The sequence below is a fragment of the Mytilus trossulus genome, chromosome 11 (genome assembly GCF_036588685.1).
Source record: "Mytilus trossulus isolate FHL-02 chromosome 11, PNRI_Mtr1.1.1.hap1, whole genome shotgun sequence".
NCBI lineage: Eukaryota > Metazoa > Mollusca > Bivalvia > Mytilida > Mytilidae > Mytilus > Mytilus trossulus.
In genome coordinates this window covers 44,020,937-44,048,309 of record NC_086383.1, presented here as the reverse complement: position 1 = coordinate 44,048,309, position 27,373 = coordinate 44,020,937, and the positions used below count along the sequence as shown (strand labels likewise).

At 32.1% G+C, this 27,373-nt stretch overlaps 1 protein-coding gene across 1 annotated transcript; it reads left to right on the top strand.

Annotated features, from left to right (window-relative positions):
* The first annotated feature begins 13 nt into the window (after positions 1-13).
* Positions 14-27,373, top strand: LOC134691156 (cadherin-23-like). Its single transcript, XM_063551445.1, has 18 exons — positions 14-215; positions 2,279-2,353; positions 3,241-3,417; positions 3,954-4,038; positions 4,562-4,716; positions 11,524-11,697; positions 12,619-12,734; positions 13,095-13,287; positions 14,068-14,226; positions 15,303-15,440; positions 16,944-17,066; positions 17,512-17,700; positions 18,574-18,767; positions 19,256-19,622; positions 21,399-21,774; positions 22,367-22,449; positions 25,804-25,888; positions 26,588-27,373. Exons 1-18 carry the CDS (start codon positions 152-154, stop codon positions 26,598-26,600), a joined length of 2,766 nt encoding a protein of 921 aa, XP_063407515.1. The 5' UTR covers positions 14-151; the 3' UTR covers positions 26,601-27,373.

Here is a 27,373-nt window from a genome sequence, read left to right as displayed (position 1 = left end):
AATATTTGTAATGAATAACCGAACTTAAGCACACATTCTATATTAACGGAAATAATCATGGTGAAATATCCAACTTAGTATTTTGTTTTCATTTTAATTTCGTTGAGTTTTGAATTATTTAAGACGATAGTGTTTGGAATTTTCACATTTGATGGATATATATCTTAAAGTTTTGTTTTTGTTTTTATTGTTCTGTTTAATTAGTTCCACTTCAGGTAAGTCAATATCTAGAGGTCTCTTCGAAATAAGTATATATTCTACTGATATTGTAAAATCATACGGATAAGAGTCAGATGACGTTAAAAAAGAGAAAACAGTTGAATTTTTTATTCCTCAATGCTCTTTTTGTACTTGTTTGGCTTTATAAATTTCTGATCTGAGCGTCACCGATGAGTCTTATGTAGATGAAACGCGCGTCTGATGTATTAATGTATAAGCCCTGGATCCTTTGACAAATAATTAAACATTAAAAACAATTTACAAGAAGTAAAAAAAAGAAATGAAGAAAAAGAAGTGAAAAGATGAGTGGGATCCATGATGAAATGGTCTGTGAATCGAATAGAACAGTATATAGTATAGTCAATGCTATAAAATAACCATAATTAACAATTAATTTGAACTTGAAAATGATGTTGTCGACTATTGCCTTCCAGATTACATTACAAATTATTAAGAAACTGACATTTTATTTAAACTACTCGGCACTCAATCTCGACATTTTGTTTCTTAATTATTTTCTAAATGTCACTTTTTGTCATTTAGGTCTTCAAATATTTATAAAAGTACACCCTTGCAAGCTTTTAAAGGCCCGACTTGACTTAAGAGAAAGAATTCAAACGAGAAAACTAACGACCTGATTTATATACAAAGCAATTAAAAGTTAACAATAATGTCACACAGCAATATACAACAACCACCGAATTTCCCGAGTTGGGACAGGCACATATAGAATGTAGCGGGGTTGGAAATTTGAGGGAGAGGCGTGAACCTCTCTTCCCAATCTGTGACGTGGTCCAACAACATCACACGACAACGAACTTAATTTACCTTTACTCTTAGTTTCTAAATAATTTATATATTAACAGAATATTCTGAAAATGTCATATACTGTATGTTTTATTTTGAGAATGATATTAGCGTGGACGCATTGACTACCAAGTTTATGATACCCTAGGGAACGTAATATGCTTGTATACTTCGTGCATGTTGGATCGTTATTTGGCTTTCTTTAAAACTTTTTTGGATTCGAGCGTCACTGATGAGCCTTTTATAGACGAAACGCGCGTCTGGCGTAAATATATATAATTTATTCCTGGTATCTATGATGAGTTTATTTAACGACTTTAATACCGTCGGATTGGACATGTTAGATTGATCCAAACAAACGTTAACCTTTGTGTGAAGTACCATGGACGAGCAATGTGAAATTCTTTACTTGGGCAAAGACATGTTTGATCTATCCAAATATACGTATGTCGATATCAATTCAATGCGTAAGATGTGACAACAGCAATATGTACATGCATTTGGTATGGAATGTGCGGGCTTATACAATAATATGAAACTGGTTTAGTGCGTTGGTTTCGTGCCTAGATATGTACTCTCTTTGAAAGTTTTCATAGCTCGTAAACGTTAGTTAAAGCACTGACATAAGTTTATAATTTTTTGGGGCAAAGGAATTTTGTTAATTCACTTGATAAAACCAGGACCGCACTCTAAAAAAAACCCCGCACTATTCTTAAAATTCCGGACATACAAAAACGAATCTATTCTCAAATATCCTTCTCAATGCAAAATAAAGTTTTTGTTGTAAGGCGTCTGTATATATAAAGATACCAAGAGTCCATGTATGCAATTTGTATTGACGTTTGTATTGGTATGTGTTTTATTATGTATGTTTGAATAAAAGCATTGTTAGGCTAACTTACACTTCTTCAAAACAAAATAAAATACATTTAGTGATGATGATAAAATATCTTTTTATCACAAATACTAACTTACTAACATTGTATGTTAAATTCAAACATCTATGGTATGTCGTATCAGAAAAAAGTCTGTTTACAATTTTTTTCATATTCACCCATGAATGCTAGGTCACACTAAAAAAAACACGAATTTAGCCGTACACTATACTTACCGTGGTTGTGGTACTGTTATGAAAAATGCCTATATCATTATTATTATTATTATCATTCTATTAATGTTGTTATATATTTCTAATTATCATTATTAATACTAAGTTAAATTCGTCTTCTACTCATTATAATATCTTTTTTAGGACAATGTCCAGACAACAGAGTGATTGGTAAAAACACTCCAAAAGACGAAGATAGGAGAGTTGACACAGAAATAGGTGACGGATATATTGTTTTCTTTGGTCAACATAAAAACCGACAAACTAGCCAATTAACACTTGCCGCAATTTAAAAAATATTCCACTACCCCCACCCCTCGATTTGAAGTCGAAAAATACCACTGGTGACCGAATGATGATTTGCTATGTGTAAGACCAACATTGCACTACTGGGACTTTTGTCATTTAGTTACGGTTAATGTTAGTCTTTTAGTTTTCATTTTGTGTATTCTTTGCGATGTTTTATAAAAGTCTCTGTGATATCTTTTCCCTCCTCTTTTAATGATTGAAGCAACACACCCATACCAATTACAAAGAACAAGTTCGCTACACGAACAATGGGTAACTATGAGAAAATATAAAAAGAAATTAATTTTGGAAATGCACATAAAGTACGGATTGTTTGTGTTATTGAATTTGCTGTTACAAAATGTTAAAAATTATTATAAATTAAAGGAATGTATCTCCCTCATGCAAAGCTCTGATTCCTTTCACGGATTTGGCTACACTTTTTGGAACTTTTGGATTATAGCTCTTTATCTTTTATATAAGCTTTAGATTTAACATATTTTGGCCACGAGCATCACTGAAGAGACATATATCGTCGAAATGCGCATCTGGTGCAGAAAAATTGTACCCAAAATGTTATTAAAAACATCAAATCAAAATCGAATAGTGTAATATGAATAGAACGATTTAGTTTTTCACAAAACAATATTACAATATATACATTACTTTCGAAAAACATAAAGAAAAGTAAATGACATTTTATTACCACATTTTGTCCATTAAGCTACAGTGTATCACAAAACTTTTGTCTGCGGTTTCGAGACAGAAACGATCAATATGCGGAGTTTGATAATTATATGTACATTATATATTTACAGGCTTGAGTATTCTTGGAATAGCGAATGATAACCAGTACAAAATAAACTGTTGTGGCTTTGTGAAGGAGTGGAAGTTTTATGCTAAAACAAACACAGGAGAACTTCGCCTTCAGGTATGGAGACCAGAAACAAGTCCTTCGTATTCATTAGTTGGCCAGAATATCGTTAATGTTGCAAGTAAGATATATTAAACTATTTACAATACTAATTGACATTTCTCAAAGTATAATAATGTACAATAACACGTAATTTCAAGAAATAATGTTAATAGATATAAAAAGAAAGCATGTTGAATTTATTTCGTTGCGAGATCTTTCCGTATTTTGTAACTGTATAGGACGTTCAGAGGGATGGAATGTCAAGTTCAGAAAACAATAATAATTTTTTGTATGAAAAGGTACAACAAGATTAGAAATAATAAATGCAACGTGGAATTATTAATTTCGGTTGTATATTTTTTTGTTTTTATCTAGGAAACACGCTTTGTTCATCCAATGTGATATATATAGAATATGTCTTTAAATCGACCTTCGAGTTCTGGGTACACATATTTAAGCCGGGTATAGAAGTACAAATGTATCTCGAATATCTTTTATTCAATTGTGTATGAAAAACATGTGAAATAAACTTTAATAATTTGGAAAGCTAATGTATGAACATTATATAAACATGCCAAAAGGGAAACTATTTTAACAAATAAACTTTACTTTCAGATGCAGAATTGGACTCCACAGTGACGAAATCTATTGCAAATAGTGCAGATTGGATTCCTGTTAAAAATGGAGATATTTTAGGCTGGTGAGTTGAAATAAATTAATGAAGAAGACGCTTGTATGTCCAAGTTAGGGTTTACTTTTGAAGGTTTAGTTTACATTGTTAAAGGTTAGAATATTTAAAGTAAAGATGCAACTACACGTTCTTCCAATGAATAACTCCTAGTATACAAACAGCGCAATTTTTATCGCCTATAACCTACATATTGCAATTGATATATAAATATAAAAAAAGGTGACATATTTAGTAATAATAAAAAGAAAACATGACGATTTAAAAAAAAAGTTTTATTGATGTAAAATTATCTCAATATACAGTTTCGTGCAGCTGTAACCACAGCGTCATGGTTACCTTCTATACCCAAAATATTTAGCGTAAAGCTAGACTGTCAGGCGGACATAATATTGGAAAGAATTACGGATAAGATACTTGACTGACGGACGTGTATATCAGAAAATATCTTTCTACTATTGTAATCGAGCATAATTAAGATAAAACCAATTTCCACAATAAATAGATTAACTTGCATGTAATGATTGCTTTTTAGGTATACTCCAGGTTTTCCCATGGTAACATATGATGGTGGACAACAGGTGAGGAGAGTTACGGGAAGTGTTGTCGCATCAAGCACGCCATATGATTGGGGATCGGTACCACAAACAACGGGAAGAGATTACGGATTGCATGCAGTACTTTCTCCTGGTATGTATGATCGACGAAGCTACTCGTTACTTTATATTAAGCGTAATTAAGTAGCAGTCCAGCTAAGAATCATGCAAAGGGTGATCCATCCATAGTGAAGGATATCCATCTGCTATAGTTTAATTGATTCAACTTGAGGCAAAAATAATATAAATGGCAATTAGCACAAAAAATCAAGCTGTTGCCATGGAAACGGCTGTTCCTAGCAACAAGGTGTTTAATGGCCTTAAATACCCCAAATTTGTATATTTTTTTCTAATTGGAAAACGTGCAATACTGATGAATTGTATAAAAAGTATAAACCAGATCTTTCAATCTATGATGTTCAACTTAAATAGGGTCCATTTGAAAAGATGGATGCAAGAAGGGAAAACTTGGTTACCATGACAACCAAATTATTTCAAATTCTATTATCTACCTAGACCCTGATTATAGAATTGATTTGTTTGATCATACTATTTTAGTTGACTCTTGTCTAAAACATATCAAAAATAAAAATATGTAGCCTAATACAGAATTATTTTTTTTTACAATATTTATGCACTTTTTTCTCAAAAATTATATAAATGAGCTTTCTGTAGATAATCTTATTTACTTTTTATTGCTAGTTTAATGTGAATAATGTTTTAAAACTATTTTAAAAGACAGTCTGTTGAATTCTGAAGCAAAAGCATATATAATTTTTGTAAATATGGACTTTTTAAGGTAAAGATGATCTGGTTTTGTGATAAGTTGATATTTAGGTTTATGAAGACACTTAACTAAGTAGAATGTTACACATTTATGTGGCTACACTTATTTAAAACGACCTTTTCTTAATAGATGAATTGAGAAAAAAAACTATGTTTTTACAACTAAAGAATTAATTGCCGGGGGGTTGGGGTTGGGGGTGGGGGGGGGGGGGGGTGACTTCCTGGAATATTAATTAAATTCATCAGTACTTGGACGTGTCAGAAGCATCAATGTTTTAAATACAAAATGGAAAGATAACCAATTGTCATTCCAGTGGCAGGTTAACTTATGCTTGCTATATAGCTAGGTTTGACCGAACATTCTCTTTGATTGATATCTGTATCTGTATCATGTAAAATAAAATGGGGCAGATCCTAACCCCCCCCCCCCCCCAAAAAAAAAGGGGGGGTCTTATATTCAGAAAGCAGAATATATGTTGTATTCCGGTAAGCGGAGCAAAATTACACATTTTTTTAAAGATTTAATGAAAAACTATACAAAGTGACAAAGTGACGCCCCAGAGCTGCACTCTGAAGTAACTGTATTATAGAAAAGAAGTCAATGTATGACTTTCTTTGACATATTATTTTGTCAGGGAGACGTAATTGATCCCCGCACAGATGCAAAGTGTTATTCTAAAATAACTTCAACACTTAACCGCTTATACCCTAAACATGACAAAAGTTAAACTCCTGCTGGTTTCTCCTAAAAGAATAAAAATCAAAACCCTGACCACATGCACACCTTCAAAATATGTACGAACAGATAGCAAAGTAAAAACTTCCTATAATTCAAACTTTAGGAGGAGTTAAGCTGAATAACTATATATCCATAAAGGGACGAACATGGGTATAACAATATGACCCCCCCCCCCCCCCCCCCAACCCCCAACGTGAAGTTTCGGGGGCATACACATATTTATTATACCCCACGCAACGAGTTGCGGAGGGTATAATGTTTTTGACCCGTCTGTCCGTCTGTCCGTCCGTCCGTCCGTCCGTCAGTCAGTCCGTCAGTCCGTCAGTCCGTCCGTCCGTCAGTCCTGTTTCTTGTCATGGCAACTCCTCTCAAACCCCACAACAGAATTTCACGAAACCTTTTTAGATAATAAGGACATACTATGTAGTTGTGCATATCGACGGGAAATTGCGATTCAATTTTTTTTTCTAGGAGTTATGCCCCTTTGAACTTATTTACTTTAATGTACTACTGCAACAGTTTGTCTTCGCAACTCCTCTCAAAAAACTCAACAGAAGTTCATGAAACCTTTTCAGATCATAAGGGCATACTATGTAGTTGTGCATATCGACAGGAAATTGCGATTCATTTTTTTTCTAGGAGTTACGCCCCTTTGAACTTATTTACTTTAATGTACTACTGCAACAGTTTGTCATCGCAACTCCTCTCAAACCACACAACAGAATTTCACGAAACCTTTTCAGATAATAAGGACATACTATGTAGTTGTGCATATCGAAGGGAAATTGCGATTCAATTGTTTTTCTAGGAGTCACCCCCCTTTGAACTTATTTGCTTCAATGTACTACTGCAACAGTTTGTCATCGCAACTCTTCTCAAACCACACAACAGAATTTCACGAAACATTTTCAGATAATAAGGACATACTATGTAGTTGTGCATATCGACGGGAAATTGCGATTCAATTTTTTTTCTAGGAGTTACGCCCCTTTGAACTTATTTGCTTCAATGTACTTCTGCAATAGTTTGTCATATCAACTCCTCTGAAACCATACAACAGAATTTCATGAAATTTTGTAGATAATAAGGACATACTTTTTAGATGTACATATTGGCAGGAAATTATTTTTTCTTATATAATTTTATTTTCTTACACTTATCTAATTTCTCCAATGACAATGTGGGGACGTGGGGTATGTGAGCGTGCTCACTAAGGTTCTTTAATTTTACATGGTTTACACCATCTACCCAACACAGGACAAGTATCTGTTTATGATTGTTTGTTTTTAGAACATTCAGTGGCAAATATTTCATGCGTGTTTCTGACGATTAATTTTAATGAAATATGAATGATAAAAGAACGACACTAAGCCTTTTTTTAACAGCAATATGTGCAAGCTGACAAGTTGAAAGACTCCACAAGAAGAAAAGTACCTAGACCAAAGTATTTTTCTGACTCCTAGCAAACATTATTTAGTACTAGTATTTGCTTCTACTCTAAAATTTTCAAATATTCTGCCTTGTCCAAGGTTGAGATGAAGGTAAGTAAGTACCCGACAAATCTCAAAATAATACACCTTCTAATACCTTTGGTCTCTAGAGGTGAGGTGTCTCATACCACATCTTCTGTTTTTTCATAACATATTTTTCAACTCTTAACACTTAAGATGCTGACCAAGTATACAATTCTGTTAAGTAGCGTAATCATGGTCATAAGGAAGAATAACAGAAGACGGATTTACAAACGTATGGACAACGTTTAGAGCACCTTGCCAAGGGTATAATTTTTGAAAAATGCACAAAACATGAGGCAAATTTTGAGGTTTAGACAGGAGTTTATTCATGCTGTTTGGGTCAGATTACAATATAGCCAAATATTTGACACAGAAAGCTGAAAAAAACATTACTTATTGTTAGATCTACAACTTCAAAACTATGTCGATACCTATATTTTAGCATTGCACAAGCTTGTGTTTTCCCTGATTGCTTAAGACGTCTGTACACTAGATTCATTGGATGTTGGATGTGTACTGTAAGTGTACTGACTGATATTTTAGTCTTTCATACATATTTTTGTACTTATTGTTATTGGCTGTAATTTAGCTCTCAGTAAGTGTGAGTATTATCAGATCTGTACCTTAAATACTGATTGACAATAGATATATTTATATATTTTAAACTATACACACTGTACCAGTGACCAGACTTTGACCTTTGACTTTGGGTACCAAACAAATTTCTACTTTGTTGGTGATGAGTAGGCAGATTTGCTGGTATTCAAAAGACATGCTTTATCTTTCAGAAATGACATGATTTTTGGAAAATCAATTTTTTGACTTAAGATTTATATGACCATATCATTATTTGTTTGGTTTCATTATGTTCCTAAAATTTTAAAGTGCTATTGATCAAATTGAGTGAAATATTCTGACTAAAATAAAGATATTTCAATTTTCTTGCTTTGACATTAGCGGTCTTATAATTGTATGGTATTTAAATAATTGTGACATATTTGTGTTGTTGAGTTGCTGTCTCCCTAGTGTATACTTCAGATGTTGGGATTATCTCTTTTTCTTTTCTACATACCTTCTTCATGTTCTTGATACCTTGTAAAACTAATGAGTTATCAGTATTAAGGTTGTTGGGAATAAAATTGTTAAAAAGGGAGCCACAATGTTTTGTATTAAACCAAATACATGTACCACTTATATATTCAAACCATTGCCTTTCTCAATTGGCTTTGTTGTTTCATAATAGATGTGCTTGTGTTGTTTGTTTTCTGTTTCATTGACTTATACAATACAACCCACATCTCCTTTCTTTCGTATAGACTATACATAACAGCAAATGCCAAATGGTGACAATAGACCCTTTGGTCAGTTATTTGGGGAGGTAATTAGGAACAGACAAGTACATTAGCTATAGCTAACAGCTGGTATAATAATTGACTTTTCTAAAAACCATTGCCATATACATGTACGAAAGATTATTCAAAACAAAAGGAAATTAAAATACTTTTTTTATTATATTTGCTTTCCTTTGTATCTATAAGAATTTATTCCTTTAATTCTTGTTCGTTCTGACAATCAATCCCTCAATGTTCTGTGTACTGTAAAATGTACATTATTTGTAGATAAAGACAAACAAGAACTTTCTGAGTTCTTGTGAACATTGCAGTTCAGGGGTGAATTAAGAAAATATAGTCTTTATACTGTTTATTCCTTTTAATTAAATATGAACCACTCTAAATTTTCCTAAACAGATAGAAAATGGTACGGGTATCTTAAATTCTGTTAAAATAACGACTTTTGATGTTTTTCAGTCACATGGCAACTGTTGTTATGTAAGAGAAAGTAATGTTTCTTGAAAGGAGTTATCTCCCTTAGACAATTTTGAATAAAAAAGAAATCAAATTTACTCAAAATCAGGACTAGACTACATATTTTATTTTTTGATATTTTTCAAAGAATATCATTCTCTTTAGTTTGCATATAAACATTTTCCTTAAAACATCCGGTCTTAGGAGAAAATAATGAAATTCTTATACTGCAATAAGTGGGGAAAGTTCATATATGTCCAATATCAATAAAGCACCTAGAAAAATATACTGTGTTCAATGGTTCAATATTACAATTTTAGCTCTTACTTCACAATATCTTTCAACACAAAAAGTATTGTGGATTTCTGGAATACAGTGTGTATCACTATTTCACCATTTTGCATGATTCTTAGCCAGACTGCTACTTAAACAGCAAAATGAAGACGGATGCAACGTGCTGGAAAAGCACAACAGATTACTTACCTAGCCATTTAGTACTAAAGCGTCTCTATGTATGACTTATATGCAGGATGAACGGGAAAACATTGACGTATAGTAGTTAAAACAAATGAGTTAACATGAAATGAATAATACATTAGTAATCACACTATGCCACAATACTCTAATACGCTTTTAATTATATTACATTTAAAAGCAAATTATACAACATTATAATGTAGACTAAAAATATTGAAGGGGTACTTGCTGTCATATTCATGCTCATCGAATTGACTCCAAATCTCACATTTGAGTAATAACAGTATAAAACATTTATCAAAAACATAAAAAGCCTAATCAAACAGTTTAAAGGGCACGGACACGAGGATATATAGCTTCGTTTTCTGTTTATTTTAATCTAAACGAAATATTATAAATCACAAATATATGTTAATCACCGTTTTTACCTGTTTAAGAAAGATATTATTTTGGATCAAAAGATTTATTTTATTTTGATGACATTTTGATCTGAGCGTCACTGATGAGTCTTGAATGAACGAGGTGCGCGTTTGGCGTATCAAATTATAAGCCTTGTACCTTTGTTGAATGAGGCGTTCATATATAGTGAACACGATATTTTATGATTCATATATATATAATGTCATTTGCTCATAAAGCTTTAAACAATATCAGATAAACATTTCATGAAAACACTTTGTATTTGCGTCTGCTGGCGTAGAGAATCCGGCGTTGAGGCACACGTGACTTCAAATGCGACAAAGTCCCCAGCCCTACTACAACCATTGTTTCACTTTCAATACTGTCATTCTTTTTTTTAGTAAGCACGATTAATGCGTGATCCATCTTTAACTAAGGGGTTAAATTGAAGTTAACATGAATACGAATTCAATTACTTTGGCAAATTGACCCATATTTGACGCTAAAAGCGATTTATTATTTCACCTTTCCACATTAATCATTGATTGACCAAAAATCTTACATAGCTTTTTATATATCTCGTGGATGAAGAGTTGTCTCATTGCCACGCATACCACTTCCTCTTATATCTGTTTAAGACTTTTTTTTTAGATTTCAATGCTCTTTACAATATAATTGACTTTAAAACCTGTATTGAAACAAGAGCCACTAATTATTCATATGTAAAAAAAAAGGTGCGTTTGGCGTACTGCATTATAAACCTGGCATCCTTGATGATTTATTTTTTACCTTTATTTCGAAAAAGCAATTCGAATGCGTAGACGAAAATATGTTGAAATACGTGTTTAAGGTCGCTTTTGTTTGTTCGTGGAACATGTGTAGACATTTCCAATCATTTAATGACATGTTATCAAATTCACATTTACAGTGCTATTAAATAATTGTAACAATTGTAAATTAGTCATAATATGTATCATGCTCTTGTGCATAATGTGTATATGTGTTAACAAGACTTTTCATACTTAAATAAATTAAAACAGTATGTATAGTTTACCAAGAGTATGTTCCCCCCTAAAAGTGTATGTATTGGCATTGTAATATTTGATGCATGAATTTTAAGAACTTCAAATAAACAATTTGTTCTGCAAAGGAGGAGTACAATAATTGTATTTTCTTTTCAGGAACTTCGCCATCCATAACCAATTTAGCTACGACATTAACCCTCAACTACAATGATGACGTTGCTACAAATACTTTAGTTATAACATTGACGGTTTCGGATGCCGACATATCAGATACACTTACCACAATCATGACAACATCAACTGCATATTTTTCTTTTAGTTCGACAACATGTAAGTATCACAAAATGTCAATCTGAAAGATGGATTTTATTAGAGAATGTACCATTGTCTAAGTGTTAATTCAAAATTGATTCATCTGCTCAGTAATAGTTATCCCATTCGCACTTGGTACATCAGTGTAAGATCACCCAGATGGCTTGAGGCCAGAGGGTGATCTTACACTGATACACCAAGTCCGAATGGGATAACTATTTTACATCCCTGAGCTGCTCTAAATTGTACGAAAAAACATAAAATCTAGTTTATAACGCCACACAACCATTTTAAGATACTTTATATATCATTATACAATATATACCCTTTATGACTCCCGACCACGATGTTTAAATATGAAACGATTACAACTCACCGATCTGGCAAATCGGTTCAACACTGAATCGCCACTTTTTAAAAAATCGCCCCATTTTTGTTTACCACCTCGCCTCATTTATGAAAAGGTTTGCCAATTCACCCCAATAATAAAAAAAAAAAAAATACACGAGCTGGGATGTAAATTTAGAGATTCCATAGAAAACTCTTCATTTGACCCTTTAAACATTGTTATTATTCGAGCGTCACTGATGAGTCGTTTGTAGACGAAACTCGCGTCTTGTGCATATATATCAAATTTGGATCCTCGGATATATGATTAGTTAATTGATTATGCAATCGAGCAAATGGATGAAAACGATATTTGCATTGCTCTTTCAAAGTTGCATTATGTGCATTCATCTAACCAAACTTCTGTTATATACAAACACAAACATATCATTTGAAATTCTTCTTTGTTCTGAAAATGTATGTCCAGATGCCATACATGTATGATAACTATGAATTCTAAGCATATTGACTCTTTAAAAATGTTTGAACTGTCTTCGTATGAACCATATAAATTTGTTAAGAATATTTTTTTCATATACTACTGTCTTACAGTGGAATTGAGAACTGCTCAGACTTTGTCAATCACAACTCATACCATGAACTTCAGGGTAACCGATACATGTGGCCATACAGACACCGGAACTGTTAAAGTCATAGTCACCAACAATGTAAGTATCCCTAAGTCTATGTTAGTACATTGTCGTATCTTTGTTACTACTGACAGATTCCGCTAGTACGGACATTTCTTGAGCACACTATCAGAAAAACGTATCAATCAACAAGTGAAGAATATGGGTAAAACCAGTAAATACATCATATATCAGAAATATAATATAAAACAAATAGTTTATTTTCATCTTGCAATAATTATTACGAAACATACAATAATACACGAATACATAAAATGATGTAACATATTGATGTCATATTGGTAATGTCAGGTTTAACATGTAAGGTGGACTTCCCCTTATAACTTTTGAATTTACGTTTGTGTTCAGTATCTAAACAATTTTTGTTTTTTTCTACAGCCACCCGTGATTCATAACATGGCCTCTGCAACGGCAACAATCAACGAAGCTTTAGTAATAGAAACAGAATTATTTGCCATAAATGTGACGGATGCTTCTGCCGGAGACTTTGTCACATGTGAGGTCACTGCGGCATCCACACCAGCAGATGCGAATACAAAGTTTTTCATTAAATTCATATCTGGAACTGCTCGTAAGAAATGTTTTGTTAATGTTAAAAGCTTTTTAGCAAATGACATACCGTATTTAAACAAAAAACATATTTAATACAATATAGGCCTTTCTCACTACAAGAACGCCTCATTGATCGAAAAAAAATATAGTGTAATAAATTAAAAAAAAGCGCATGTATCATTTGAAAATAAATAATACTCATATCAATTAACAGACGGTTTCAGACATTTCACGATTTTGTTCTTCTAAAACATATCTTATGATCAGATATATGAAGCTTTGTCCTAAAACTTTAATTTTTAATTATACTTCAGACTGTAAATGATGTTTTATATCATATAGTGTTTTCAAAGTCATGTTTTGCTTGATTTTCCGTATATATATATACTAAAACTATATGTAAAAGAAAACAAAGTACTAAATTACGTGATAATATAAACCAACGTTAAGATTTTCCCCTTCAAAACTCCATCATTTACCAAAGCGAATTTGAGTTAAAAGAATACTATGTTGAAATGATAACAAATCAACAGACAAAGATGATTTAAAAGGGATGTTGTTGTTATCTTGAGGCTGTTAGTGTTTGTGCTTGCAAACCTTATTTATTTTTTTGTTTCAAACTGTTGTTATCAAAACATCATACACTATTTATATATACAAAAAAAAGTGGAATGATTGTCAATGATACAACCCTCCAAAAGAGACCAAAATGACACAGAAATTAACAACTATAGGTGACACCACATCTTCTTTTTTATGATTATTGTAAGATGGAATATAGATTTCATTCTGTTTGCAGAATACGGAATTTTTGTAAAAGATCAACCTGGTTTAGATTACGACACTACTAACCTGTACAATCTAGTTATCGAATGTACAGATACTAAAGACGAAGACACGAAGGGTTTTACTGTATACATCACCAGAAACCAACAACCGTCATTTGATAATTTACAAAGTAAATATTTTAGACCTAGCCTAAGTCAGGAGTATGATGTACAGTAGTTGTCGTTTGTTTATATAATTTATAATTTTTCACCAAAAAAGAGTTGGAATTACAAAGGTGAGGTATCTTTGTCAATGTTAGTAATTGTAGTATTGCAAATCACAAGTAAATCAAGTTGATATGTCGTATGTCGTAATACTTAAGTTACACATGAACAAGGACAAACGACGGGATTATACTGATGACAAATACCTGGAATAGAACATATAAATGATATAGTAACACATTTTGTTATAAAACATGTATTCAGTGAGAGTAAAACAATATATGATTGCGTCTGTAATTTATATTATGTACCAAAGAGATCGTGTGTAGCTAGGTAGTTTTAGCAAGCATACCTTTTGGCAAATTGATTTATATCTGTCAAGATCTTTGGCATCAAAAATGTAAAAATAATTGTTGATACTTATTCAAATTTCAAAATAACAAATCTATAAAATCTTGGCAAATAAAAAACTATACTGAGGCCCAAACAACCCCTACAAGAATTTGTAGGGTTTTAATGTATGAACTACTGTTTCGAATCCACGTGAGGTAACAACAAAGAAAAATAACGCAAATACCTAGATTCAAGGATAGTTTAAAAGCTGAGAATTGATATCACAAACAAACTGAACGCCGTGAAAAATTCAAAAAGGAAAGTCCCTAATCAAATAGCAAATTTAAAAGCTCAAGCACATTTTCCTTACTTGGTACATTCATTTTCTGACGTACAAAAACGGTATATTTAACCTGATGTAAAATCTTAATTGCATGGCGTATGAAGCACACATAGCAAGCAACGCATACCTTGTCGATGCATCTAGTCTCGTTACTTTTAGAGTGCAGCCGATTCTCTCAGTGAATTGTCTTTAGTTATGATTTATCTCAAGTAATCAATTAACGAGATTTAACATTAGTGCAAGTTGAAAGGGATTAATATAAGTTGTAAAACTTGTTTCCCAATCCACTATAAATAAATATGTTTAAACTAACATTAGTGAATTACTGTGGTTTTATTAAGTTTTTATCAATAACACACTTTATAGACCAGATAACAGTATCAACAACAGCTGTATCCATTGGAACTATTGTCTTCAATGTCAGTGTTAGCGACCAGGAAGATGATCAGCTGTTTTATAGTATGGACTGTATACCGGCAGGCGGTTCATTTATTATTCACAACTGTAAGTATGAGATGGAAAAAGTTGTTACAACCATGTTGATATTGATGTTAATCTGTCACTTAATCAACCAACTTTTTTAAGAAGTTCTAGATACATATAGACCAGTAACACAATACCCCAACACATCATTTCCTGGCATATCATAACATTGTATTCCTCTTTTAATTCATGCAGATATACGATGCCACTGTTGGTGGAGATTTATTTCTCCGACGGTATCCACAAGCCCAATAGTCAGCACTTTTTGGGCTGACATGAATTGTCATTGATATGGTTATATTTATAAATTTACTGTTTACAAATGTTGATTTTTTTGAAATACTAAGGCTTTTCTACCTCAGGCATAGATTAACCTATCTGTATTTGGCAAACGCGCGTCTGGCGTATATACTAAACTCAGTCCTGTTATATATGATGAGTTTATATACTATATAACTTTACTGTTATAGGGTAACCAGGAAAAATGCTGGAGATGAAACGCTCGCCAGGTTCATGTTCTTTATCATGACTATGACCTTTACCGCGTTTTGTCAGCAATACTTTATTTCATGGTTCATGAATGGAAATATAGTATAAAGGGAAAACACATATAGTCAGATAAATGTGATGTTAGAAAAACATAATCGAAATAAGAATAGCACATCTACACATAATTTAGCATGTAGCATGAACGAAGTGTTAAAAGAACACGGAAGGCTTAATTCAATCCAATTCAAAGCTTTATTCATAGTCGGCATGTTACATAACAAATAAACATAAGCTCTCTGAGCTTTTATAACCGACAAATGCATACATTTACATAACAATCATACACAATACAAATATTAGAAAGATAGAACAATACATACATTTCATGCACATTTAGGCTGCACTATTTAAATACTATAGTATACACATGCATAAGTTTAAGCAATAAAAGCAAACATAAAAACTAAAGCACAGCATTCACAAGTTATAAAAAGCTAAGCAAACATTCAAAAAAGCAGCACTATTATATTTCAAGCTGTAACATAAAATAAATAAAACTAAGCACATGCATTGCTTAGAATTGATTAACTATGTAAATCAAGAAAAATGTTAGTTTTTTTACAAGTTAGCTTTTGAGTGAGAACTAAATAAAGTAGTTTGATCTTGAAACATTTTGGCCTTTACCATTTCGAAAGAAGCATTATTTATCAAATGTTTTCTTTGTTGCAGTTACATTATAAATTTTTTATGAATAATATTTAGTCAAGTAACATTCATAAAAAAACACCATGATACTAAGTCAAGTATCATTAGTCGCATAAACATTCAAAACGCGAATTTTGTTATCTTTAATAATTTTTTTTAAAGTAGATTGGATATTGTCCTTGTAAAGGTACCTCCATATCTATCAATCGTCAGAATTCATGTATTGTTTAACTGTAGTCTGTAGATTAACTGTAGATTTATAATTAAAATAGTCAGATTGAGCAGTTTTCATTAATGCAAATAATCACAATGTGCCCTGTATTATTTCAGCTGGGGCTGTTGTATCAAATGCCGATCTGACAGGGTCAACCGTGACAGGCTATGACTGTAATGTATATGTCAACGACAGCTACACTCAAGTAGGACCTCGTATACTAACAATTACTATAGCTGGTATGAACTCTGTATCCTAAGAGCACTACACCTTTAATATGTATAAATATCGACAACTGGCATTTATGTCCTTATTTATTGGTAGTTTTAAAAATATGTGTATACATTTTATTTGTTTTAATTCTTTTACTGATAGTTCTTGGTGAACACGTTTATGATGACATTTATTTCAGAAACATGTGTTAAGAACATGGAAATGAATGGTTTGAAAACGATGCAGCACAATTCATAATAAAATGTGCTATGTTACAATAATTTTTTCATCGATGCAAAACATTAGGAGATAGCGCGTTTCTAGAAAAAAATGTGTTTAAAAAAAGGAAAGAAAAACTATAATATACAATTGGGAATCACTCAAATTGAATACAGTTAAATAGTTTAAAAAGTCGCTAGGCATTTGACACTCTCTCTTTCTTTCATAATATTTTTGGAATGTATTAAACAGATATAAACCACGCACCTGTGATAGACAATCTTCCGATAGGAACACCAGTTTCAGTAGCAGAGAACGAGGCTTTAGGGGCATCGGTTTACCAAGTGTCAGTTTCAGACCAAAATTCATTAGATACTCACACCTACACAGGTGCATTTGTTCCAGGACTTTTTGCAAATTATTTTGTAATCAACTCAAACAGTAAGTAAACAGTTATTCAAAAATACATAATTTTACGTTGGGAGCAAACATGGGTAGAAACAGTTCCTTATGATACCCCTTGCCGTCTCCGTCAATCATGTTTTAATTAGGTAGATTCAAATAAATGTGTTGTCCAAAAAAACTGCACTTTCACTGTATAGTATTCGTGGTCACAATTCCGAACTTGGAATTTCACCTACCTTTACACAAAAATGTTATGTTCTTAAAGAGGGACGAAATATACCAAAGGAACAGGCATCATAAACTCATGTTAGAATTTATGTGAGTTTTAATCAACAGTATTTTACACTCTTTTAGGTTTGTATCTATAATTTTTTAAGCATTAATTTAAACTAAATGGAAATACGAATTGCAATGTATTAAATTAATCATCTTGAAAACATGTTTCATTTAGCGTCATGTTATGAAACGCAGTTATCCATCTACAGAGATGGACTGACGGAAGAAGAAAACTTTCATTGCTAAATATCAACTGATTCGAAATGATACAAATTTTATGTATTATATTCGAAAAATAAGACGACAACTACATGTTTCAGGAACAGAGGTAGCATGGCAATGTTCAATTTATAACTTATTAGACCAGATATAATATAGACAAAATAGAAATGCAATCAATTTACTTGTAATTTACTCACTCCAAATAGCATCCACCATGCATTATACATGTTATATTCAATAAAATTGAGAATGAAAATGGGGATTGTGTCAAAGAGACAACAACCCGACCAAATAAAAAAACAACAGCAGAAGGTCACCAACAGGTCCTCAATGTTCAAGACCCGTTCAAATTTGTTTTGACAGACTACATAGTAGACTTCTTCTTATTGAGCTTATTTTCTCTTTGTTTAGCCGGACTTATCACAACGTCAACAACAAATACCATCGACTACGAATCATTCACGGACAAAACAGCAGATATAACAGTAACTGTATCAGACGGACAAGAAAGTGATTCTGAACTTATACAGATTACAGTAACAAACGTTAACGAGGCTCCAGTATTTATACAAAATTCATATTCAATCAGTGGAAATGAAGGATTAGTAAGTAGCAACTATATCTAGTTTCAAGGCATATATTTTATGGGCCTACTGATAGCAAACACAATCACTACACAAGAAATATACTTCCTTTTGCAAAATGGTTTGCTTAAACATTTTATTTGGTGTCTATTTTAGTTTATTTTTCAGTTTTCAAAACATTACTCGTCTTTATTTATATGTATGTTAAAACAAAACTAAAACCCTTCAAATTGATATAACATAAGATTCAAGATAACACAGAGAACGAAAGGTTGTATTCTTGCTACTCATAAATCTCATTTGAATATTACGATGAATAAAAGCAACAGTAGCAAACCTATGTTCAAAAGATATAATTCGATTATGAGGTTATATCCGCTGTTATGATGAGTGTGATTATGATGTTCATCAACTGACAAGTTTATCATCCTACCTAACCATCATTTTAATCTATATTTTTACTTTCATTAACCTTTATTCATCTGATAAGATATAACTGACAATTTCAGGCCGGTTCGGTCATTGGAATCCCGAGTTTTGAAGTAAACGACCCGGATGCAGATGCTCTATTGTATTCAATCGATTGCACAGAATTTTCAATCGGTGCATCTACCGGTCAGATTTCATTGGCTGCTGATTATGATACTGACGCTGCCAGCATATCCACGTCAACTACCATCCAGTGTAACGTCAATGTCAGTGACGGCGTATTGCAAGATACTGCAACATTACAAGTAACGTTGAGTAACATCAATGATAACACACCCATCTTTAGTAAAGATAACTACGCCTTCTATGCTAACGCCAATGATAATATTGGAAAAATTCTCACTGGAGATGTACTTGCTGCAACTGACGGTGATGCTGGTGTTTATGGTAAAACTACTATTGTTTGTGTTTCGTGTAAAACTCAAATATCATGATAAACGTATCACCAATATTGCTAGCTTCCAACACACTTTTCTTGTGACTTGTTTTCTTCTTCAAAAATAGTATATCAAAAAGGTTATATTAAGTTTTACCTTATACCTATGATTATTTTCTTTCAAAACAATTATATTATCTTTATATCGTACACTGGTTACATTAAATACATGTTATGCGTTTACTTTTCTACATTGGTTAGAGGTATAGAGGAGGGTTGAGATCTCACAAACATGTTTAACCCCGCCGCATTTTTGCGCCTGTCCCAAGTCAGGAGCCTCTGTCCTTTGTTAGTCTTGTATTATTTTAATTTTAATTTCTTGTGTACAATTTGGAAATTAGTACGGCGTTCATTATCACTGAACTAGATAAAGGAAGATGTGGTGTGAATGCCAATGAGACAACTCTCCATCCAAATAACAATTTTAAAAGTAAACCATTATAGGTTAAAGTACGGCCTTCAACACGGAGCCTTGGCTCACACCAAGCTATAAAGAGCCCCAAAAATTACTAGTGTAAATCCATTCAAACGGGGAAACCAACGGTCTAATCTATATTATATTTGTTTAGGGGCCAGCTGAAGGACGCCTCCGGGTGCGGGAATTTCTCGCTACATTGAAGACCTGTTGGTGACCTTCTGCTGTTGTTTTTTTTATTTGGTCGGGTTGTTGTCTCTTTGACACATTCCCCATTTCCATTCTCAATTTCATGTTGCATAGAAATAAATGCTGTAATTATTATTTGCAAGGCATTCCAAGTTTTAAATTACTTTTTTAATACATTGCAATACTATTGACTGCATGTGCTTTCAATAATAACGTCACAACAATGCCTTGGATCAGAAGAAAAAAGCTTGATATAACTGGCTTATTATGTAGCATTCTAGTTTAATAATAGGAATATAATAATTATATTATGTAGTTTTATATGGTTGCAAAAGCGTAGATCGTGAGAGCATTTATTTTGGTATCAAGTAGTTCCGCTTAGTATGTTTACAATTTTTTTTTCTCGAAAAACTAAGGATTTTCTTATCCCAGGCATAGATTATCTTAGCCGTATTTGTCACAACCTTTTGGAGTTTTGGATTCTCAATGCTCTTGAACTTTGTTTGGCTTTGTAAATATGTTGATATGAGCGTCATTGATGAGTCTTATGTACACGAAACGCGCGTATGGTGTACTGAATCACAATCCTGGTACTTGACTATATGGCGATATCGTTTACATGATACTGTACTGTATTGCTGCCTTTCCGGTTAAAACATTTTAAAGATAAATTCTGACATGTTTGGTCTTTTGTATATTATTTTAACGTTCTTTCTGTCGACCTATTTTTTAAGGAACATATACCTATATACAATACAGAATTTGTAGAAATATCTTTAAACCAGAATCAACTAAAATATTTCCGTCTTGGTTAATGCTTGTTCTTACGGAAGACATGAATCAAACCTCGTGTTACACACAAATAGTTGGCAAAAATGCAAACGTGCGAATATTACAAGTTCACTCTATACATCCTTATGAAACACATGTGTGATATACTGAACAAGGTATGTCAACTCACACTTAGCTTTTAAAATTTGTAACTATTGGAGTCTTATGTTTTTGAATAAGCATGATATTTTAGTTTTCTTTTCCATCTCTACGTATAATTTTCTCTGTATATTCTCATTATTTACTTTTGCAATTATTTTCCTTTTTATAACTGCTTTCCTTTTTTAACCAGGAACAACAACATTTTCGTTAGATCAGACTGGCTTAGGTAAAAACTATTTCGAAGTCAGTGACAGTGGTGACATCTATCTTATCCTGTCATTGAATCCGGATTTTTTTGCTGGAACTGCCTTGTCCTTTACCGCAACTGTAACAGATAGTGAAGGACTGACTGACACTGCTGGTATCGCTGTGATAGTGTCAGAATATACTACTACTACGCCTAGCACCACCACAGATAGATTCATTACCTTTTGGGAAGATTCTAAAAACGTGGCATGGTTCACCTTTTTAATGTTGATTCTTCTTGCACTACTTGGTCTTCTGTTATTCTGGATATTGACAGGCGTTAACTGGACCAAGTTATTAGCAGCATGCAAACGAAGACCGTAAGTATAGAATTATGGCAGATACAAAAACATTATAAAATAATATGAATAAAAGAAAGTGTATTGAAATTATTGAAAATAAAGGTTGTTGAAAATTCTTAACAATATTTGCTGTTCTTTTTTTATCAGAAATTATTGAAATATTAAGTTATAAGAAAAAAAGACATGTCAGCTTTTTGTATATCCTTACTGTTTAGAAACTGACGGATATAATAACGGTTTCACAAATGATATCGGATATGTTCCTTACGTCGTAACTACAATCCCCTTCCCTTTCATGAATTTGACCTACCGAATTAGACTATTTACCGGATTTGTAATCACATAAGCAACACGACGGGTGCCGGATGTGGAGCAGGATCTGCTTACCCTTCCGGAGCACCTGAGATTACCCCTAGTTTTTGGTGGGGTTCTTGTTGTTTATTCTTTAGTTTTCTATGTTTTGTCATGTGTACTATTGTTTTCTGTTTGTCTTTTTCATTTTTAGCCATGTCGTTGTCAGTTTGTTTTAGATTTACGAGTTTGACTGTCCCTTTGGTATCTTTCGTCCCTCTTTTAAGTAATATATAATTATATATTTTTTTATTCTCAGTAAAAGGAAATGGAAATGGAACCCAATGGTTGAGAGAGATCCTGGTCGTCGATTACCTCCTCCACCTCCACCTCCCAAGCCACGTGAGTAAACTCAATACTTGTGTTTGTTTGTCTTAAGATTATAACACAGTGATGACTGCTGTAACCATATTTTGACTATTTTTCAATTATGTCTATTTCGTTCACGCATCGTAGTAAAAATAACAGAATTTGATTCGACTGTTAAAAAGTGAGAGGTTTAGCGCTATAAAACAAGGTTCATTCCACCATTATTGTACATTTGTTTGATATGTTTTATCCTGTGACTCTTCAATTTGTTTTGGGACTTTCCGTTTTGAATTTTCCATTGTTGTCTAAAACTTATCTTAAAGTATTCATTGTTATGAAAAAAAACCCACTAAACATTTACTTTCAAACAGAAGAACTTTATTTTTAACTTGGACGGGGGAAAGTTGATTGTATTTTAAACAAAAGTCCCATAAAATAACAACTTTTTTGGACATGTTTTGACCATAGAATACTAGAAAGATGTACAGTTCTTTGGGAAAGTTTCTTCAAAATAAAAATATGTGCCCTTTTTGTACTAAGAAGTTGTTTTTACTCTCATTCGAGGGTTTTTTCTCCATAACGAAAGTTTTCTTTTCTAGACAAATCGTAAATGAAAAAAATGAAAAGTAAAACTATGCTTGAAACACGCGTATTTGTCACTGAAACAACCCTCTGAAATCATTATCTATAACAAAGTCAAAGGATAAAGTTTTAAATCAGATTGTTCTTGCTTCTGAACATTTTTCGTCATAACAACAGTTTGCCTTTCTTGACTATCATTAAAAGAAGGAGAGGAGACGTCAAAAGTTTGACTCAAAAACGTGCGTCGCAAAGTGGCATTTAAATCCCTTATGCGATAAGTGACAGACGCCATTTTACCATATCATTTTGTCAAAGAATACAATCAACACCTTTATTAATTAGTCCTTGGTTGTCGATAGCTATAAAATGTAATCAGCTGATTATTGATTTTTTTCAAAATCTTTAGGAGTTCAAGGTGAATTCCGAGTATTGTCTGATCAGGTAAAGTCCGAGAAACCCGAAAAAAGTAAATAAACAAGATAGAGGAAAATAAATCGTTTGATATATTTCTTTCGCAAAATTCTTTCGCCTATGACTAATTTTAATCGTCACAATTATTTTTTTTCCTCACAAATTGCGAAAATGGCGACCGCCAGCCTGCGGATAATGAGCAGACAAAACATGTATACTAATAACATTCCTCTTCTTTATAACAAGTTATAATAAACGATAATATGACTTATATAAGACTGATATAACAGGTATAATTTTTCTACTAAATAAAAAAAAAACAATTACAAGTGTTTTCAATAATCATAATATAAATGTCAGATTATTTTAATTGCACTTTAGATGAACTAATGCAGTTTTACGCGAAGAGGTACAATTATTATTTGACTCAAATAACATAACAAAACCTTTAACATTATTATAATGTTTAGCTTAAGTATCTTCTTTTTCCAAATTTTCTGACTATTTCAACACAATCTTGAAAAACGTCAATCCACGTTTAACCGTTAAAATAAATTAATCAACAATGTCATTTTTGGTTATTGTTATCGTTTTGTTGTTGTCATTGTCATACACGTCATATTTCGCTATCTATTTAATATACATAAATAAAATTCAAAAATAAGATAGCAACGAATGAGGATGTTAGATTTGAAGTGTGCCTTTTTGTGCATCTTTGTTAAATTGTTTTTTTTATTGAGATTAAGATACTTGTGGTACATGTACAGCCTGTCAATATCTTATTGTTTATTATATTCTCGTATTCTTGTCTTCCATTTTTGTACTGTGCTTTGTATTTATGTCTTTTGATGTTACTCGATACATATTGCATGGCTCTGTACTTATACATCCCGTTCTGGTGGATTGCTAAACATGTTTATGTGCTTTTCCTTCATTTTGGCTTTGTACATGTACTTTGTCTATAAGGCTTTTTTTCTTTGATACACATATGACGTTGTTCTTTACTTATACATTCCTTCATTGTGTTATTGTACAATGATAAATTTGTGTTCTTGTCTTTAATTTTTACTAATATGCTTGATCTTTATGCCATTTCATGCTTCTTTGTTATATAATTTTATTGTTTGTGTGTTTTTTTTAATATCATTTCACAATGTTGACTGCTGTACCCTATAATTGATATCTTAATTTTTATCTGTTATGTTTGTTTGTTGAGATCACGCATCATTGTCAACATAATGGAATTTGATGCGATTGTCAAACAAGTGAGAGATTTATATAGCTATAAACCAGGTTCAATCTACCAATTGTATATAAAAAGAAAAAAAAGGGGGGGGGGGGTAACTTCGATATTTTTTTGGTAGGGGTGTTCAAAACATACCCATTTTAAAATAACACTCACTGAAATTCAGTACCTATAGTTATATATACATATTTAAGAAAGAATGACCTATACTTATATACAATATTTACAATATGGCCCATGCTTATATAAGCACTAACTCATCATCACTCATAATTCATAAATATACCAGCTTCCCTTAAGTTTTTATATATGAATTGACATCGTTTGGTGCACATACATTTTATCGTTTATAAATACGCATAGATTTTACACCAAATCAATATACAGTTATCAAAAGTAAATGCATTTTAATATAGGATGTCATTAAAAAGGAGGGTTATTTTTATATAAAATCTAGCAAAATTATGACCCATATTTTTGGCACATCCCCGTATACCCAAATAATAGGGAGTTACCACCACCCCCGCCCCCCGTGTAAGAAGATGCTTGTACCAAGTCAGGAATATGACAGTTATTATCCATTCTTTTGATGTGTTTGAGCTTTTGATTTTGTAATTTGACTATGGTCTTTCCGTCTTGAATTTTACTCGACGTTCAGTTTTTTTTGTTATTTCATTTTATTGGCAAAAAGTCAAACTATGCAAACGTCCGTAATATTTAGCTTAATTACCGTTTTTCCCATTTTTTGTGACTATTTTAACACAATATTGACAGAAGTAAATGAATGAAAAGTCATAAAATTGAATTAATCAACAATGTCATTTTGTTTATTGTTACCGTTTAGTTGTTGCCTCATTGTCACAATCGTCATATCTCGCTTTCTAGAAGATGTTTATAAAAATAATTCTATTTTGATAAACAAAAAGCGGAATTGATGCGAATACATCCATTTATCAATCTCCTACGAACCAATCCTTAAATTGTATTCTGATGACTGTTGCCATGGATGTTTGTTAATTTTTTGATGTTAGTTATTTACTCTATTAGAAGATAACCAAATAGCGTACTCGGATTTATATTCTTTTCATGACAGAATGACGTTTGATTTAGGTTCACAATTTTGTCAATTTTATTATTGATACTTTTAGAATACATACCACCACCAACTCCTCCCCAAATAAAGCCTTCAGGTATTAAGTGGGAATATTGGACAGACCAAGATTTCTCAGCAGGGTGAGTATGACTGTTTCTTAAATAAAGATATATCTAAATAAACTTCATACTTATTGTTTTAATTAAATAATATAATTATTAAATGTAATAACCAAATGAAGCTTTGTGAAAATGTTGTTAAACAATCAATGTTGACTTCACAATCTAATGTTTATCAAGAGACATATTTTGAAATCACCTATCAGACGACATCATTTAATTGTTTGTTTGTAGTTGTTTGTGTTTGTAGTTTTGCAAATTGATGAAAGATTAGTTGGTATTACTTGATATATAAAGGCAACAGTAGTATACCGCTGTTCGAAATTCATAAATCAATAGAGAAAAAACAAATCCGGGTTACAAACTAAAACCGAGGGAAATGCATCAAATATAAGAGAACAACGACACAACTACAAATATGACATCAAAACTAAACAAACGAATTTGGGATGGAAAAGTACCGTGACACGTCTTATAGCAATGCGAATTCACATTCAGCAAAACAGTCATAATCGGTAATAGTTCACGTTCGGTAATAAAAAGATCAAACGTAATGACAAACCGAAATCTAACACGTTTGTAAAAATGTCCGTAGTAAGTTTGTACAAAGATACAATGTATGGATCAACCAATTCGTGATGGTGTCCGTGAAATTAATGGAGTGTCATGTTAACCTTCTCATATACAAATATATATGATGTAGTAATTTTTCTATTTTAGGAATCTTGGATAATAATATGCAGTTTGGAGGAACTTCATTTTAGTAGAACATTGTTTTACGCAATTCAACTTTAAATTTGATAGAAGCTCTTGGTTTAATTTCATCCATACAACAAGTATAACGTAATTTTGATACAAATTGACTTTGCTGTTTTCACCATGTTTATTGCCATCATGAACAATTTTTCAAGTAGTTTTCGTATATGAATACAAATTGTTTATTCAGTTAAAAAGATCTATATTATTATTTCAATCATAAAATGTGAGCCTACAAATAAAACCCGTCTGACAAGAATCATTTCCACTTGGTTATATTGCATATCAAATTATCCTTACGATTATTAGAGCGACGATCCACTAGAATGTGGTTAATTATATACACTGTTTCATTGTGATAACGTCCCCTTCTGACAGATTTGTTCTGAACATTATAGACGGACAAAATCTAAAATAAAAATGTATGCACGATCAAGATTTTGCTTTTACACTTTTTTTTTCGTTTTTTTCTTTTATTGTATTTTAAAGATGTTTGTTAAATTTAGAATTTAGTTTGTCTTGTTAATCATCATTTTTTGTCCCGAATTACAAATATGCTACATAGGTCCTCTTTTATATAACAAAATTTAATAATATTAATCTGAATGATTTTGAACTGATTATTCACATTAGGGAAAATTTTCGTATAAGTATCAATTTGTCGTAATATTATATAGATGAAGAAGCTGTTTCCCAAATTTAAACTATGTATTTTATTAACTAGTAAATGAATGAATGTTATCAACATGA